This window comes from Rhopilema esculentum, chromosome 12 (genome assembly GCF_057945365.1).
Source record: "Rhopilema esculentum isolate cy_ngs chromosome 12, ASM5794536v1, whole genome shotgun sequence".
NCBI classification, from domain to species: Eukaryota; Metazoa; Cnidaria; class Scyphozoa; order Rhizostomeae; family Rhizostomatidae; genus Rhopilema; species Rhopilema esculentum.
The window spans coordinates 5029094-5048345 of record NC_142826.1 but is presented as its reverse complement, the minus strand read 5'-3'; the positions used below and the strand labels follow the sequence as shown (position 1 = coordinate 5048345).

General features: G+C 37.8%; 1 protein-coding gene and 1 long non-coding RNA gene across 3 annotated transcripts in view; both read left to right on the top strand.

The window, feature by feature from the left end:
- The first annotated feature begins 3167 nt into the window (after window positions 1-3167).
- On the top strand, window positions 3168-7800 carry LOC135681136 (uncharacterized). 2 transcript variants are annotated; one of them, XM_089111863.1, is made up of 3 exons: window positions 3168-3588; window positions 3697-3785; window positions 4388-7800. In XM_089111863.1, exons 2-3 carry the CDS (start codon window positions 3748-3750, stop codon window positions 5154-5156), a joined length of 807 nt encoding a protein of 268 aa, XP_088967989.1. In that variant the 5' UTR covers window positions 3168-3588; window positions 3697-3747; the 3' UTR covers window positions 5157-7800. The 2 variants fall into 2 exon arrangements, with proteins under 2 accessions (XP_088967989.1, XP_088967990.1); XM_089111864.1 differs by having other exon boundaries at window positions 3530-3588; window positions 3697-3789.
- A 26-nt stretch (window positions 7801-7826) lies between these two features.
- The window catches only part of LOC148958713 (uncharacterized), a 103701-nt gene continuing 92275 nt past the window's right edge, over window positions 7827-19252 (top strand). Inside the window, exon 1 of the long non-coding RNA XR_016144479.1 lies at window positions 7827-11514. This is a non-coding gene — a long non-coding RNA (uncharacterized LOC148958713). The remainder of the gene's footprint in view (window positions 11515-19252) is intronic.

The following is a 19252-nucleotide window of genomic DNA, read 5'->3' as shown; positions in this document are numbered from 1 at the left end:
GTCTCGTCCCTTGAATTCTGCCTAACAAACTCCTTATAAATTCTCTCGGTATAACGAATCCCGGATTTAATGAGCTCTCGTTATTACTAACCAATTTTTAGGTCCCTTCATCATGATTACCTTCGATATAACGAATTTTTCTTAAATTTTTCATCTGTTATTTATATTTGTTTATTTTTGGTGCTCATTTATCACTTAATCTGTCGGGAAATCATTTTTATAATCGGCAAAACATGCCAAAGATACATTTCAATCACTGGCTGGTAGACTCAGAGCACGAGATGAAAGTTTGATTGCGTCAGAAATTACTTTTCGGATGAGTACATTGACAATAACGAATACAATTCAGAGTTCGTTTTATCAGGATTCCACTGTATTTGTTTTGACAATACGTTGTGGAAAAAAATGCCCGGACCGAAACGCGTAAGGTGAAAGCATTGAAATTAGCTGCTGACAATTTTATGAAAGATCTTGCAGAGCTAGACAAAACGTTGTGAGTGAATTCATTATTCAAACTTTATTGGCCTTTGTTTTGATTGACTGATTGATTGGTTGGTTGCTTGGCTGATTGACTGGAGTGATTGAAGTGATTGGTTAACTGAATGGTTGTAATGATCTGTTGTTTGATTGATTGATAAGCTTGTACATAGTAAGTTGTGAGCGAAACACGACGACACTTTACGTAATATTTACGTAATAATGCTTTACGTGATATTTACAACGTAATGCAACTTTACTGGTGACCTGCTTTTGTTTAGAAATACCGGGTAGTTCACCTTTCTATTATTTGGAGCCAATCAATGTTTTATACTAAGCTCCTTGGAATTCGGCTTCTTGGCCAGCTCATTGCGAAAAAAGTTTCTTTAGGAGATGAGCTTTGTTTTCTGAATTTCATATTTTCACCATAATCATATGAGTTTCGTATGGAAAACATTTTTCGTTGTGTATAGACTATTCGTGGATCTATCTTACTTGATAGAAAGTTGTCTCTGCACATAGGAAATGACAAACTGACACAAATGGAAAAGGGTTTTTTGTATTTCCCTTCGTTTCCAGGCGGACCAGCAGTCAGGTATTTCATCACTTTCATTGTATGCCTGTAGTGTAACAATCTTATTGGGTTAAGACCAATTAGATACAACAATGGACTGTGGGTGCAAAATTGGGAGCAAAGATTCACTAAAACATAAAACCTTCCGTTTTTCATATCGCACGAGATATCTAGCTGTCTTTATCACTTTTTACCTTTCTATATGACTTCCTGGCTCACCAACATTTCAGATACACTTGCAAGGACCTGTACTTTCTGTATACTTTTATTTACGAGCTTGTCATACAGTGAAATTTAAAGATTGCACAAAAGTTTAAATTTTTCGCAGTTAGTTCTTTGAAAATCTATATCAATTCTAGTAAATCATCCTTGGATGTCAATATAGCACAGTAGATTTATTAACGACAAAGTGCAATTGGTCCATTCTATAAATAATCTTACCACCATTTTCCTAAGTTGATATTTCATAAATGAATAAAGATTTATTTATCAAAATTCTCCTCTCGTCTTTTGACAAGAAAATCCATGATGCTTTGGTTACATTTCTTAGTTCGCACGAGAAAGCTTAGTTCATCAGAAGGGCTTGAGAGATCTACAATCATTTCTTTTGTGAGGATCTTACATTATTTCTCTTTTGCTCTTCGCTACAATGATATCTGATTTTCATGAATTGATTACTATCATTAAGTTATCTTACTTGCTACCAATATCTGTTTTCACCAGGCATATAATGTAACCAGAAGGAGTAGCTGCATCCCTTAAAAAGGCATGGTAGGCAAAAAGATAGCCCCCGACAGGCAGATGGTTGATTTGAGAAAGTGATCAAAGATTCTCAAGTTTTTAATGGCTTATTACTACAGTTTAAATGACAACAAATTTTTATCATTGATTCTGGAAAAGGTACCAACATATACGTATTTGCTTTTAGCGAACACCATTTTTCATCCCATTTAAGATCCCAAAAACTATTTTTTGCCTCTAATTGTTGCTGTTGATTCAACTTGATGAAAGAATTTACTCTAAAATGTATTGCTAATTTTGAAATAGTCTAATTCAAAAAAGATCAAAATGCTTCGACTCAGTACACAAAGATTATTGTTTTGTTTCTGTCTCAATCTGATGCATCTTTTTGGATAGCTGGTGTTGTGTTAAGCCTGGTTTATGTAACTCAAATCTGCTTCCAGTGATGCATTTCTGACAGTGGCTTCTAGTAAGGTTGACTCAGCACAAAGACGCTACCTTTTTGTTCTTTGCTAGTTCTCTTCGGGGTTTTCAAACTCAACAGCGCGGCCAACTTAGATTACACAGACTGAAATAGAGATAAGGGGTCTAGGGCAAGGTTCCTGGCATTTGGAATACACCCTTACCTTAAACTTTGAGATCTCTCAAAAGCTTGCTTGAAATTACCAGTATGCAAATCTGTTGAATTATTCTAAAGAACAGGTCCAAGTGGGGACAATTGACCTTACAAACCAATTAAACATTCAATACAATAATGTCCTTGGAGACAGAAATAGAACTTCAATTTCATATTTAGAACACTAGGATATACTGTACAACTTGATGCCTATAAGGATGGAGGAGAGGACGTCAATGCTGATTTCGTTGATAGCGATTTTTTTTATTTTTGATATTAAGTGATAAAAACAATTTTGAAATTGTCTAATTTTGGATCATAAAACCCGGAAGAGCATCCTGAAATACTTGCGAATCATAGTTATGTTTTAAATGTACAATATCTGTTTAATTTGTTACAAATAGACTTAGATATAGCTACTTGAACGCATCAAATCACTGTAGTTTGGTCTTTGTTCATAACTCTATGGACCAAGCCAAAACAACAGTAACAGGCACCGCGGAGCAGTGGGGATGGGGGAGCTTTAGCACCCCCACCTTTGCAAAAATTAAAAAGCGTCCAGAAATGTTCCAACAGTAAAGCCTTTTTTTCGGTTTCAGCCCCCATATTTTTTAGACCCCTCCCCTCTTTTCTTAACGCTCCGCGGTGCCTGAGTAATTCCAAAGCATGTTGTAAAACTAATGAATTTTACAGGGCAAAAATCAGTCCAGGAAGCAGACACTGAGGGCACTCCCAACTGGCCGTTGATTGAAGTTGGCTGCTATGTGGAAATTTTATGAGAGTTATGTACTCATTATCATCAGAGTTATGAGTTTTATGACCATAATTTCGGCAGGGACTTTCTCTACAGGCTGTAGATCTGGAGGTGGCGGTTGCAAAGAGGTGACCGTTATTAGGGTCTATTAGGGGTTTCATTGTATAGCAAACTTAATGTTTTCTTTAGGATTTTTAAAAGAAAATACATAAACTCGAGCAATGCTATTTTTATACAAATTTCAAGGTACATTAGAAATTTGAGAGTCGAAGCGCGATGCAAGACGCGCTAGTGGAGCCTAGGAACTAGTGCTGCCTCCATGCTGCCACGTCGTGTTCATTTAACTCGGCGCAGCGCGTTGTCATCAAGTTTGCAACGCGGATTTTGAAATTTCACGTCGTGGAGACAAATTTGAGTGTTTTAATCGTGAGTACATTCACTCTTTATCATTTTATTTTACAAAATTTGGCGATTTCGTATTTGTAAGGCTTGTCCTGGGTAGATTTTAAGCAACATGTCCCTTTTTATACCTAGGTGTGTTTGCAGAGAGGTGTAAGTGTGCCCACTAATTACATTGGCAAGAAAATGGCTCAACAGAGTACTCAGGAGATCAAGATACAAAAGTTGGTAAAAATTCTTCTATAGATATTTTCCACAGGTGTTAAACACCATGAATTGCTTACATGGAGACGTAGAAACCTTGGGAGTACAAAGGCCCTCTGCGTCTGCCTCCACCCCCAAAGTTTTTGTGAGTGCCTGTTTAGGAGGACTTAGTCTCCCTTTTAAGTCTGAATCTTTCTCTTTATACCAGAACATTTGTCGATTTGTGTCTTATAATAGTACCCTACATCCCTGATACATGTCATGGGATTTTCTGTCTCGCAAAAGTAAATCCTTGTCCTTTTAAATGCAGCATCAATGTTATGGATTGATATCAAGTTTGAACTGTGGTTTAATATGTACCTATACTATATTTGTATACTATATGGTTATAAAAATTACATCTTAGGTTGAAAATTGGTGATAATTTTTTGTTTTATCCTTGCTAGAAATTTCCAGCTTTGCTTGAAGTCTAGCTAAAAGGATGTTAATTCTCAATTTCTAAAAAGTTCAACATTGGTTTCATTGTTTTATAAGACTAAGAGGCTTTTTTAGAATTTTAAAAATTGTCAGCTCACAAGTTGGGAATAAGATTTTTGGCATGATCTGATATTCTGTTAAACAGGCCAAAAATGGTGTGGACAAATGACCACGATAGACTTTTATGCAGAGAAATTCTTATTGAGGAGCCATTTAAATCCAAGGTTGGTTCTCGGCAACGTGGTCAGCGCTGGGACAAAGTGGCTGACAATTTGAATCAGCAAGACCGACCTCGTTTCTGGGTCGATCAGAGGGCTGTAAGGGATAGATTCTTAAAACTAGAAAGGGGTTTTAAAATGCTAGAAGAAAAGCGTGCAAGTGGCCTTAGCCCACCTGAGCGAAGTGAAGTAGAGGAGGCAATTTGTGAGATAATAAAAAGGGGGGATGAGGCACACAATGAAATGGTGAAGATGGGGGCAAGTATGGTGGAAAAGGATATGGAAAGTGTAGACACTACAAGAAAGCGTCTAATTGATATATTGACAGAAGCAAGAGAGAAAGAGAGTCAAGAAGCAGAGAATAAAAGAAGGAAAAGTGATTGCAACAATGAAGAAGTTGCAGATGATTCTACAGAAAAGGTTGACATAGAGATCCAGTTAAAGAGAGAGGAGCTTGAGTTGAGAAAAAAGGAGATTGAAATAAAAGAAAAAGAAAAGGAAAGAGAATGGGAGATTAAAGTCAAAGAGCTAGAAATAAAAGAAAAAGATCATGACAAAAGGGCAATGAGGGAAAAGGAATTGATGGTCATGTTGCAACAACAAATTGACAAGCAGATGGTGATGCAACAGCAATTACAACAACAGAATCAACTACTCTTTGATATCATGAAAAGGTTTTTTGACAAAGTATCCTAAGCTGTCTGTAACCTATGATGAAAATCTGTAATTATTTTAAGCTACCATTTGAACTGAAACATGAAAAGACCTTTCAAAAACCTGAAAATCATTTAGAAATATAATAAAATGATCTCCCTCATAAGGGTTATCCTCACAAAATGTCTTTTTAACTCAGCTGCACATTAGTTGAGGACAAAAAGCCTCAACTAGATTTTGAGGTACTTTGATTGGTTTTCCTTTCACCACTAAAATAAAAGGCATCCTCCTGCTATCAGGTTTACCAATGGATTTCATCCTACACAAGTTTCGGCCAGCATATTTCTGATTGTTTTTGCAATGGGTTTTAAAATTGGAAAAATGGTGTGAGTGAAACAACTAAAAGCTCTATGGAAATTCAAATAACTTTTAAAATGTTTTCTAATTTTAAAATTTTAAACAAAATTTTGTGATTTTAATAGAGTTATCCATGTTTTTGCCTTCTTGAGGACTACTTCAAGCAACATTATTCCCTGAGCTTTAAACTTCAAATTTGATGAACAATTTTGATGAAAGGTAGAAGAGTTTTTTATCAATGATTGATTATATATCTATTGGAAAGGTCCCTGGCCTCTGCCAGGTATAGCCCCTGCTACTATTTGTAAATTTTATTATTATTCAAAAAGGATATATGCGAAGCGGTTTTTTACCAGTGTTCTAGAGCTAATCATAACTTGTGAATATTATATTTCATGTGTGTTTTGACAATATTCTTTTAATGGATAATTCAGTTAATTTACAGAATCTTCTTGTAAAATATGCTTTTTTTCTTGTAAACCTATGTAACTGATTGGACAGTTTTGAAATTCTTAGTGGGGGGGGGGGGGCAAAGGCCCCCAGTTCCTGCTCGCTTCCGTGGTCCAAAGGCTATAGTCCCTTGTGAATTATCTTATCCTAGCTAGCAAATTTCTGAAATTTGCCTTATTTCAAAATAGATAGAAAATATTGCCTTTAACCACCCCAAATATTACCCCCCATTACGTCCTTGTGAATCCCAAAAAACTTTTTCCGATCACCGCCTCTGAGCTTTATGGATGACGTCTTGAGTGTTTCTTTCAACATAATCTTTATTCACTTTGAAATCTTTGTGGTATATTGAATCTGGCGCCAAATTTTGAACGCGTCGTAACGAATCTTAACGGAGGTTAAGGTAGCAAGCCGGGCCTCACAAACCGCACCGTGGAGAGAGCCAGGTCGAAAACGCGGAAAGCGCGGAACACGCGGAACACGCTGAAAAGTGAAATTTTCCTTTAGTTAATTTGATGACAAGAGAGGTATGTAATGATTTATTGAGCCTTTGATAAATCGATTGATTAATATGATCGATTATAAAAGTTTTACGCGTTTTCCGCGTTTTCGATTTTCACCCTCGTACAAAATCGAAAACGCGAAATTTTCATTCCTTCAAAAAAAGTTCTTATATTTCAATTCTTGAAAGAGCTCTGTTGCTTTGTTAATGTATTTGCAAAATTTCACATTTCCGCGTGTTCCGCGTATTCTGCTTTTTCCGCGTTTTCGACCTGGCCCGTAGAGAGTGCTTCGTATTTAGTTGAATCTATTGCAAATCCAAGTCAGACCCAATGATTTATTATTAGATCTACGATAAATTTATTTTTCTTCGAATCTCGGAGTATATATCTATGAATATAGGAGTATATATTTACGAGTCTCCCCGAAAACTGGTTCAACATCCAGCGTTGATGACCAACTCATGTCACTCTTGGGTCTGGGTTCGTGAATGTTTTTTAATTCTATGTATTTGGATCTGCCTTATCAACCAGTTACTGCGTGATTATCATCGAAATATGCAAAAAGCGCTAGATTACGAAAAATTGGAAACTAAGATTTAAATCAGTAAAACTATCATTGTGATTGCTCTGCGGATAACAGTTGATGTGCAACGGAACCCTGGGTGCCAAGGCCACAAAATTTCGAGCGCGTAAGGAGAAGACCAAGCGAAGAATTAAAGGAGCGTCCTTCTCCACTCCTATTTTCTATTTCCTCGTTCGAATTTACGCGGCTCCGGTACCCAGGGTAATGTAACGGTTACGGGAGTTCGCTTCTTTTGAGTAACTCAAGAGATGGCGACAGGGAACCGAGATATGTGTAGTAATTGACTGAATTGGAGGTTAATGGCTACAGTCAGTCACCGCGCAGCCATTGGGCTAGCAGGGGCTATACATAGCCCCCCCCGCACTTTTTTTGCAATAATAGGTTAGAATAGGAAAACCAATAGGTGTGTGTTTGCAAGTTTCTTGATTGGGAACCCTTTTTTGCTAATTTTTTGTGTGCTTTGTCTTGTGTGTGGTTTGAATACTATTATATTCATTTTATAACGGGAAAGTTTAGCATCTGATACCTAGTAGGCCTAGAAGAGGTCGGTTGGGAGCAGTTCGAAACTTTATTTTTGACTGGTTTAATTCTTTCTTGGTTACATCAACCTTTTTAATTTCATCGACGCGAGCAGCCATTACCGCTAGGTAGAAGCTTGCCTATTTGTTGATGACCATCGGACCGTAAAAATATTAGGTTACCAAAAATTCAATTGTACTGGTTTATCTCACTTGTTTCTCGCAACATGTATGTGATACAAAGCATGTAAAACCATTTTACGGTAGAACTTTTGTCCAAATGTACCAATGTCCAATATGACCAAAATCTTTTTGCAATTTTCGGGGGTCGATATATTGCGTTGGTGCCTCTTTAGGTAAGTGGCAAAATGTTTTTGTAAAGATTCAGTATTACAGGTGAACCCACTTTGGGGGTGAATATAAGATCTCAAAGACAAATGTAGAGGAAATGGAAACATTTTTTTGAAAGTGGTAATCAAATTCCATGCTGAAATCAAAACATATAGAATATTCAAGCAGTTAAGTGATATTTTTCTACAATTCTGAAAGCTGAATTAGATACAAAGGCATTTTAAAGATCAATGGAAAGGACTACATAGATATGCCAAAAATATGTGTTAAGACTTGGACAGCAGTTTGAAGATTTTTCTCAAAGAAAAAAGTTCTTTCTTAGCGTCTTGTTCACGTCGTTGATGCTCTTTGTAGGAAAAAAGATGGTTTTAGATAAATTACTTATAGAAGAGGTTCAAGACAGATCCCTGTGAAACACGAAGATGTAATCTTCCATTCGTGACTCAATACAATTTGTCAGAGCAAACTTTGGACTCCAGGGAATGAACTTAATACAAAGAAGGAACTGAAACAACCCAAATTTGTTTACTCTTTTAAACTAGAAATAGATTTGGTTTGTTTTGATTCCTTGTTTAGGCAATTTTAACGCTTTTAACGCCCAATAGCTGAAAATCAAGTGCTGCTGGCATTAAAGAAACAGAAATGCTGCAAAAGTGCTGCCCTGCTATGCTGATGGTTTTATATAAACAGAAGCATTTAGCAGCAGCACCAGCGTAAAGAAAAAAGGGGTTAGGGCTCAGTTCCGAGCCCGAATCCTATAGAACATATTTATAAGAAGATGAGAGTCCAAACCCCGTCCTAACTTGGAGTAATAATGCTCTCATATTTGGAGTAATAATGGCGCTCCTCAATCGTCTTGTGCCTCCTTGACAAAATTGAATCCAAAGCCATTCGCTTCATTCAACAGCTTAGACCCTAAAAGTCCTCTTCAGCCTTTTCCTCATCAGGACCGTGTTGCCGACAGGGGCGTAGATGGAAGAGATCATCCCAGTTTTCGACAAAACCTACTGAATCTCGAAAAAGCAACCTCTCCCGCCTGATCAACATTCAGCTTGGAATACTGCACCAAAAACTGGTCTAGGAAAAGTTGGTATGGTAAAGTTTTCTGGGTAACCATTGTCAGCTCATTCACATGCTACATCCCAGCTTTTGAACAATACCCCCCGTATCAAAGCATCCTCTCCCACCCTTTCAAATGTTTTTTATCTCTACACCAAAAACTGGTCTAGAAATTGTTGGTTTGGTAAAGCTCCTCTTCGGGTGGTCATTGACAACTCATTCACAGGTTGCATACCAGTTTTCGGACAAAACCCTCTGTATCTCGGAAAAACCACCTCTTCCGCCCGATCAACATCCAGATTTGAATTCTACACCAAAAACTGGTCTAGAAAAAGATTGTTTTGTAAAGTTCCTATTTGGGTGATCGTTGACAGCTCATTCACAGGTTCCATCTTAGTTTTTGGACAAGATGCTCCTCTCCCGCCCGATCAACATCCAGATGTGAATTCTAGACCAAAAACTGGTCTAGAAAAAGATAGTTTGGTTAAGTCCCCTGTCAGGTGATAATGCACCCCCTTGTCCCTCTGGACTATATTGACAAATTGCAAAGAGGAGAAAAAGCCTTCCGAGTCTGCACGCAGGCTATCGTGCCTGTGATTTACCCAGTAGAGCATAAAATTGAAAATCCAACATACATTCCAACGTCCAGTAATTTTCCAAGTAAGCACTGTTTCATTATTCTTTATCAATTTAACATGTAGCGATTGTATGCCCTGTTGAGCTTATCTTAACTCAAAAGAAGGCACACATTGTCACCTACGTTAGCGGAGAGCCCGGCTGCTATCATTGATAAGAAGCTTTCAAGGCTGATGTTAAAACCAGTTTCAAAATCATAGAAGAATTTTGATGTTTCCAAAAGTTTCCAAATTCTTTTATATAAATTGAAAACAAACATCACCTTGAGCAAAGCAGTCAAAATCTCTCCAAGAGCAAGAGAAACTTTAACTTGAAGAAGCCGGTTCTTTAGAATTTTTAACCAAAGCTAAGGCATGCTAACTTTTATGTCATATCATAATGTAGCAAGAGATATTTGCAAAGTTTTGTTTTCTAAATGCGAAGTCTGCTCTTACCCTCTTTATTCCTTCAAGACAGGCTCCTCAAAACCGAGGAATAATTGATTAGTATCGGGACAAGTACACGATACTGCCCTAGGCGGCATTTGTTGTCGTTGAAGGGTGGGAAAATTTTTGAATTTGGATGTTTCCAGTTCACAGGAAAACGGATTCTTTGTAGCAATTTATACTAACAAAACCTTACAATTTGAAGGAACATCCAAATGCAAAAATTAATTGCAAAGATTATATTGGTGCGTTTTCTGTGCATTCCATGTTTTCCCCGCTGGATATTCCCGCCAGGCATATGGACAAGGTAGCTGAGTTCGTCAGGAAAAATTTATGCCGCCAATTTCATTCTTGTTTTGAGAAAAATGATTATTCGACAATGGTTTTGGATGAATATCGGGGACGCCGGAAAGCGGGGGTGCGGGGTGGGTCAACCCTGACTAATCTATAACGGTTGCCTTTTGATAGAAGGGGCAAGTGTTTTTGACATCGGCCGTTTGTAATTATTAAAAGATACCTATGAAATTCTGACTGTATTGCCTTATTCGTGACCACATTTCCAAGACAAAAATTTCATATGCCAAAAGTTAGGCGATTTTCAAGATACCTACAGAAGGTCGAAACAAAGTGTTGGTAGCTTGGAATTTTGTTTTAAATACCCTTTTACTCAAGTCTGCCTCCCAGCCCCTGGGTCGTTCCGGCGTCCCTGATGAAAGTTTCCAATTTGATCGTGCTTTCTGAAATTCTGCGACATTTTTTGAGTGAATGATTCACAGATTTTATCTTTTTGGCAATTTCTATCTTTTTAGTTTTGCTTTACTGCTATATTCACATGTTTGTGTTTGTTTGATTTAAACTTTGTTCACTGACACTCTTGTACAGACTCAGTGGTGGCGCCAGGGGAGGGCTAGGGGGGGGGGCTACAGCCCCTCCGTCGGAAGCATCTAGCCCCCCATCGGAGGAAATTTTAGGTTATTGTCGGAGCAAATTTGACAAAATAACGTACGAAAACTGCTTATTTTAGTCATTTTAGCCCCCCCTGTCGGAAGCTCCAACCCCTCTGTCGAAAGATTTCTAGCGCCACCTCTGTACAGACTACAGAATTAAAATTCAGCCACCTATTTGATTATTAAAGCAATAAAATCTCTGTCAAAAACACGGTAAATTGCAAGGTGGACGAAAGAAAACCAATATTTTCAAAAAATCGTAAGCTATACTGTATCAGCTTGCTGTATACATTTCGAAGGTTTTAAGCTATAAATTGATTTGGTAGACGGCCTTTTGCCTCTCCAGTCAGAAACCTAGCGCCTTCGGTGCTTCTGTACCACTGGGAATTGGGAGTTCGCAGCCAAAACGAGAACGGGGCTGCAGCATGTCAGTAAAAAAGCATTGGTGCAACTGCAGAATCTCTCTTGGTGCATGTCATCGTGGGTGATAGTGGTCAGTTTGGAACAGACGAAGACGGATAGATTCCTTCGTAAAGACGGATAGTTGAATATTTGATTATGGAAATTATCAGTATGTTCAAATTTAAATCTTTATTAGCTTATTGTGAGTTTTTCAAACTTCCAACACAGATTTTTATTCGATTTTTAAGTTCAACTTTATAGGCCTAATGAGCAACCAGTTTCTGTTAGACTCCAGATATATGTTATTGCAACGTTAAACACCTAGCGTAAGACAGCTCCGAATCCCAATGATTCTATTCGTATAAAGTTTAATCTCCACTATTAACAGGAACAAATGATATTTACTTTATGGTATAAGCGCGTAAACTTTGTTTTTGTGTGGTACCGATGGATGAGCTTGTAGAGTGTATTGATTCGAAATTGTATTTAGGATTGATTGACAATGAATAGTTCCTGAAAATTGAGCCTATTTGCTAGGCTTTGGCTCGAAGACCTTCGATGTTGCTTGGGCTGTTGTTGGTGAAACTTGTTTGGCAACAATTTTAAATACGTTCAAATACGTTCAGTTATTTATATCGCACCTCTCAGTAACCATACATCATATACATTAATACTATATACCAAACGATAGCTCTTGATAAGACCATTAATATGGTATATAGTTTGTTATAATTTACCTTCACGGGGGGCTATATTCAATTAAAAATCTTCTCATGTTTCTCAGTTCAGCGGTCCCCCCTCACCGAAACAACAACAGCACCATCCTCAGCAATATGACACATCATTGAGTGGTGTCGTCAACTTTTCCTCCGAACGCGGCATTCCAGGGGGTAACTTCCACGTCGTTGCATCGGAAATCTGATTGGTGCCAGATGCGGAAAAGGGGGCGCTGTAGGTGTTTCAACCAAGAAAGGCTTGCAAAACATGAATAACATTTTCAAAAGATCAAAGCGAGCTTTTTTAACAAGCTAGAGACTCTGATATGCGTTTTGTTTTGTAACCGAGGTGAACATTAATGAAATTTTGGCTTTTTGATGTAGTTACCAAGAAAAATTCATTCTTGACAATCATTTAAATTCTATATTTGTTATATATTATCACGAAGATACACCTTCTTGGGGTGGGGTGCGCAGGGTAAGCCCAAGATTCTCCGCATCCTATTTAAAACATTTTTTTGCTCTGGAACACAGCGCAAGGAAATACCAATACCATACAATTATAACTTAATCAGGGCCTGCGACGAAGGGGGCAGGTTGAGCCATGGCCCTCTCACTATTTTGCAAAACAATAAAGCTTTTTTCAAAATCTTTTGCTATGGGCGTTAAATTTTCCCCTGGCCCCCTACTTTCAAACCTGTGTCGGAGCCCATGTCAATTTCTAGGAAAGTAGACTACTTAAATGCTAACCATTTAGGTTGGAAAGTATACATCAAAACAGCGGAGAGGCTCAGCACAGGGGTTGTGCCAGAAAAGTTTCTTAGGGCAAGCGCAGTCACGTAGCTGGGGAAATGGGCTGGGCTGGGCAAACAGCTAGAATCATACGTCGAGGGGGCATGCTTTTCATAATTTTCTAGCAAAAACTCGCACACGTTTCCGATTGCTTGCTCTTACATCAGCTGAGAATACATGCTTAACTTTAAAATATACAATTCTTTAAATTTAAAAAATCTTGCTTTGTGAAAAATGCTTAAATACTAAATTTGATTTAAATGGACATTTTTTTATATTCCACTAAAAATTTACAAGACAAGCAAAACTGAAATGCTGCATCAAATATATCTGCACTATTTAAATAATTTGACAAAGTTAACTGAATGCAACCTTTCAATTTCAATAGAAAATCTAATCGATTTGATCTTTAAAAACCTCATGGCAACGAATAGTTAAGAAAGATATACAGGAACAAAGCAATACGACGACGAGAATCCAATGTCACGAGATAAAAGCGAAATGTTAGTATATTCTTTAAATTTAATTTATTTTGAAAATTTTATCCCCTGATATTGGATTAATAAATCTTGACACCTTTTTTGAGAGTGATTCACCCCTCGGATAATAAGATCGTGTGCATTAAATGCGGCCCATGTAATGTAAAGACTTACTTGTACGCCTAAGAAGTCAGTCGAAATTTGTTTTGATGATTAAATGAAATTTCTTCAGAGTTAATTTCACAGGGGCTTTCGAGCTTTAACTAATTCGCTTGAAATTGTTGTTTTTTCTTATTCGTTATGGTATCTTGTGCCACGCTTCCTCTCGTTTTTCTTCTACCTGTTCTTCTAGTTTATGGGCAATGTGGGGAGTCTTTCGGGTATCAATGCTTGTGACAACAGTATTGATAGTATCATTGAAACATTAGAGAGTGATGCCCTTAAAATTGCATAATTGAAATTGCAGTTGCACTTATACATATACAAAAATAAAAGTAATGATATTTTTTTAAATATCGGAAGTGTCAGGATAAAAGAGGGCACGAAAGAAAAGCTGCTTGAAGTGATTCTGGACAAAACATTATGCTTTAAAAAGTACTGTCCTCTTGTTTGGATGTTCTGCGATAGAACACTTAATAGTAAAGTTAATCGTATTCACAAACGGGCATTGCTGATAACTTACAAAGATATGAAATCAGATTTTGACACAATGTTACTTAGAGTCAATGCAATCCCAGTCCACACCAGGAATTTACAACTGTTGATGATTGAAATTTATAAAACAAAATGGGAGCTCAATCCTACTTTCGTATTTGAAAAACACAGTACGTATGGATTGAGAAGCTGCCACAATCTACTACTGCCACAAGCGCGCACTACGTGCTATGGCTTAGAGACGATATCGTTTCTGGAGAGTAGATTGCGGCAGGCACTGTTTTAGAGATTTAGGTCAGGACATTTTGAATAAGCTATTGGGTTGGACTGGTGCATCGGCTATTAGTGGGAAAAAGAGGCTTTTCCTGTCCATTCCCTCCCAAGTATCAAACATATTTGGGGGTTATTGTGCAACTTCCCTTAATAAAACCTTTTTCATTTTAATTCAATATCGCAACGTAAGCTGATTACCAGCTTCATATCTTGTTGGAAAAGTATTTACGACTACAGTTTGGAGTGATTTTCATAGAATATTCCAAAGCTGCAGCCATGAAGCGGGAAATTGGCATGCATCCACGACTAGCTTGCGCAATCCCAACTCATTACGTTGATAGTGAGGCAATTTTTATATAATGAATTAATTTTAAATTGAAAAGTTGAAAAAATGTTCTATCGGGTGTCCTCTGGACCGCTTGGAACATTGCATGGCGTCTTCCTGTGCCTAAATACAATGGTGATTTACATGAGAGGGCGAAGAGGAGGGTGGCGCAAGTTGGCGAAGTTCAAAGTTCATTTATTCATTCATTTTGGACACATCATATATTACTTTAAGCACAATCTCGCCATTGGCGAATCCTGTTAAAGAGTGTCTACCTTATAATCTTACTGTGCTGTCTACATTTATCGTATATTACCCGGAAAAAGTAATTTAAACCATTGGAGATCGGATGGAAGTATATCTAAAAAATAATTAACACTGCCATTTTAAGATTTATTAGTATGGTACCACACATGCTATGATAAAAAAGTATGTCAGCAATTAAGTCAAACTTCCTGATAAGCCAAGTTTCAATTCATTTGAATGAAACATACAGAAAAGTCACCACCGTCCTGAGCATCACTCCATGTCATTAAATGTGTCTCTTTGATTGGAGACCACTCATAGAGACACCCAACTATATAAAGTGCGTTGCAAGTATACTTCAGTGCTTTTACATCATGATGGCTCAAGCTCAGGTTCCACGACTGCCAACAGTACAAGAATTCGAGTCCTTCAACTTGATGGCAATTGGGCGTCGATTTGAAGATAACGACGAGGCTACAATTGCATGGTGCAGGCAACATGGGCTGCTTTCAACGGAACAAGAGTGCAATGTATGCCAGGTACCTTGTAGAGAAGGTCTGTACAGACGCGGCATCGATGGCGTCATTTGGAGGTGTCCAAATTGCAGAAAGACAATAAACATCCGAAAAGGCAGCTTTTTCGAGCGCTCACATTTAAAGCTGTGGCAGGTTATCGGCTTGACATACCTGTGGGCTACAAGTGCGGGCTGCCCAAGGCCGTCTGTGTTGCTGACGATGAGGGAGCTCAAAATAAGCGGCGAGCACAAATCGTTGATTGGAATCAGTTTTGTCGAGACGTGGCTGTCCAGCATTTCGTGAACCACCCAGAGCGTCTAGGGGGAAAGTGACACATTGTGGAGATCGACGAAAGTCTGTTTGCTCGAAGAAAGTACGAGCGTGGCAACCTTGTGAGAGAGCAGTGGATACTGGGCGGGTACGAGGCAGAGACAAAGAAAGGGTTCCTGGTACCGGTCCCTGCAAGGGACCAAGCAACATTACTGCCAATCATTCAGCAATGGGTGGAACCAAACACGACGATATGGACGGATATGTGGGCAGCATATCGGAACCTGCCACAGCTTGGGTTTGCCAACGGCACGGTCAATCACACCTTGAATTTTGTTGCCCCCTTAACAGGGGTAACAACGAACAGAGTGGAGGCAATGTGGCAGAGGGCCAAAGCAAAGTTCAAGGCCATGTACGGTCCAACAAACCGAGGAATTGTAGAAGACTACCTTTCCGAGTTCATGTGGAGCCAGAGATTTAGAGACAATCCATTTTTTAATTTTTGGTATCAAGTAGCCACCGATTTATATCCTTTGCAATAATAAAAAAATTCAAAATTCCAAAATGCATCATCTTTGTTTACTTACAACTATATAAAACATAATTTACTTCCGAAACAATTAATAAAGCATGCCTTACCCTACCTTGGTAAAAAGCTTTTGATTATGCGTAAATTATTGCGTGGTCTCTTGCATACTGCATTTCTTCCATTTTACAATATTTTTAAATATGAAAACCCATGCCTCTACCTTTAAATTAGAAAGTACTGACAGTAACTATCTGAATTCCGTCCTTAATATGCTATAAATATAGGCACTGACTATATATGTATACACTCATTTTTTTAAAAGAAAAAAAGGTCGATGTTGAGTACTCCAGTTTCTCAATGTTCTGGAAATTTTAATGCTCGTTGTTTCTAAAGAGTCTCTTAATTATGATGTCATAAATTTTATATTTTGGTGCCTTACATCAGGGGCGGACTGGTCGGTCGGTCTACCGGGCGATCGCCCGGTTGGCCCTTCCAAAATTATTACAATTTTTTCTTAATTTTGCTATGAAATGAAAACACATATTGTTTGGTAGGGGCCCTCTTCCGTGGATAGAGAATGAATAAAAAGATCACTTTGCGGTATTCAAGTACTGAAAAAGCAAAGTTCTGAAAGGGCCGGCAAAAATGAATAAGTTTTAAATGTCTCCCATTGTAAACTAAACAATAAAAAGAAACGAGATACAGCTTGCAGACTGAGATGTATGCTCATAGAAATGTAGACATGATTTGACATCTAAACATAGAAAGGAAGAGTCGTTACTCTTGAAAGTTTTTTTACTGAGAACATTTATTTACTGTCTTCAATAGACAAGACAGTATTTTTTAAAATTGCATTTCAAATTTGTTCAAAGTTATGTGTGTCCAAAATGCAGGTCTTGTCGCTTGAGAATAAGATCTTGGCTTTTTGGTGATTGGAAACTAGTAGGGGATGAGGAATTATTGTAAATGAAAGCTTGTATGTGTTGACTAGGATCGTCCTTTCGTCAAACTTGATGTGGCAAATATTCTAGATTCATTTTCTGGCCATCCCTGTAATGTCATATTTTGAAAATTTTTCTTGAATTCGGTAAGAAATTCTAACCATGGTGGTGGCCTTTATTTATGCCCTGAACAATATAAACATTTCACCCCTTCCCTCATTCAGCAACGTTTCGCCTGCCCTGCCTATGCTACTGATGTTACCATCTTGGTTGCTGCGCAAACAATTAATAACCTGGCTGCTCAACTACTGATCGAAAAAACATCAATCCCTATTTTGATTTGACTGAAAAATTACATATCAAGATTTTCTTGAATAAGGTAGATATTTCTTGAATAACTTAGATATTTCATTAATTTCTACCCTGGGTGCCAGAGCCTCAGTGATCGAAAAAGGTGAACCTCCAAATACCATTCGCCGTTTTTTATCACTGAAGCCCCACTTTGAAAGTCCTTCAGCTAGAAAACAATAATTCCCTCCCCCCGAAATGTCATCATTTTCTCTCATCTCTTATTCTACGTCAGAACTAAATTTCCAGTGAAAATCATGCTGACCTGGACTAAGGATTGTAGATCCTCTTGGTAAATCTTTTACACCTACGCCTACATCCCTGGTGGCTACTAATTTGAATTAATAGCAATATTCCAATAACGTTTTAAGCAAGTATAATGAAGTGATGCAACAAACAACTTTGGGGATACCCTTAAACTTTTTTTTTATTTTCGGGGCCCTTTCTTGACAAATTAGTCCGGGCCCTAAATTTGGAGCCAGTCCGCCCCTGCCTTATGTTTAATTTTTAAGCTTTTTAAGGAAGAAATTTAATTGAATGTTAGGAACTATTACAGAAGATGGAGGGTTTTTCACAAGAAATTAGACTTGTCGATGCTTATACTGTTATGAAATTATGCTATATTATGAAATGTTCGTGACATTTTTTAGTACGTCCAGAGATTCGCTTCCGTTTTGATACTGTATTTAGATGCGGGAAGTATATCTTTATCCCTTGTGTCTTACGTTCTAGGCCAACAGGGCAATCATGTTCTTGGATTTTACATATTTTCTTGATTTTTCTGCTTCGAGTACTGAAGTTTCTTTATTTTTTCTGACTCTCCAGTACTCGTTTCTTAAAGCCAGTTTCTTATAAAAAATGAGTGTATACATACTGCCCTGAACTTCGCAATAATCTCGCAATTTTGAAATATTGATCATTGTGTGCATGAACTCTTGTTTTAGTAATTCTATTGGCTTTCCTTTTTATTGGCATGCCCCGAATCTTTGTTGTTGTTAGACAATAAACCGAAACTGTTTGTTCTGCGTTCTTCACGAATAAACGTTTTTCCAAAAAAATGCACATTGCAGATTATATATCAGCATCTCATCTCATTTTAGAAAAATTAGAAAAAGTTAATATTTCTACCTTTCTGAAAGGGAAGGCACTAAAATTATTAGGGCCCCTGGACCCAAGCATAGCGAGACCCTCTCTATCAAAAAATGAAAAAGCCCGAACATTATATTTGTAGAAGCCAAGATAGAATAAATTTCATGAGTCTTTGAAAAATTAAATGAAAGCTAAAAACTTTGCCTCTGTACCAAAATTAAGAAAGATTGTAATAATTTCAGGAGGCCCCCCTTTTCCGCATCTGGCACCAATCAGATTTCCGATGCAACGACGTGGAAGTTACCCCCTGGAATGCCGCGTTCGGAAGAAAAGTCGACGACACCACTCATTGATGTGTCATATTGCTGAGGATGGTACTGTTGTTGTTTCGGTGAGGGGGGACCGCTGAACTGAGAAACATGAGAAGATTTTTAATTGAATATAGCCCCCCGTGAAGGTAAATTATAACAAACTATATACCATATTAATGGTCTTATCAAGAGCTATCGTTTGGTATATAGTATTAATGTATATGATGTATGGTTACTGAGAGGTGCGAAACTGCAATAGCGCCATAATATGTAGTTCTCAAAACTAGCAATACTTGCACTTTTACTTGAGTAGAAGGTCAAGATTCAAACAATGAATAAAATGTGCCAGCTTGTGTAAATAGCATGAAGGTACCCTTGCGAAAACCCAACCATGGTTCATGGCCCAACCATAGTTTGCA

Bases quoted from the DNA above. Each gene is read 5' to 3' on its own strand.
- LOC135681136 (XM_089111863.1), top strand. From the start codon at position 3,748: ATGGCTCAACAGAGTACTCAGGAGATCAAGATACAAAA. The intron at 3,786-4,387 runs GTTGGTAAAAAT...TCTGTTAAACAG, and splicing joins CAGGAGATCAAGATACAAAA to GCCAAAAATGGTGTGGACAA.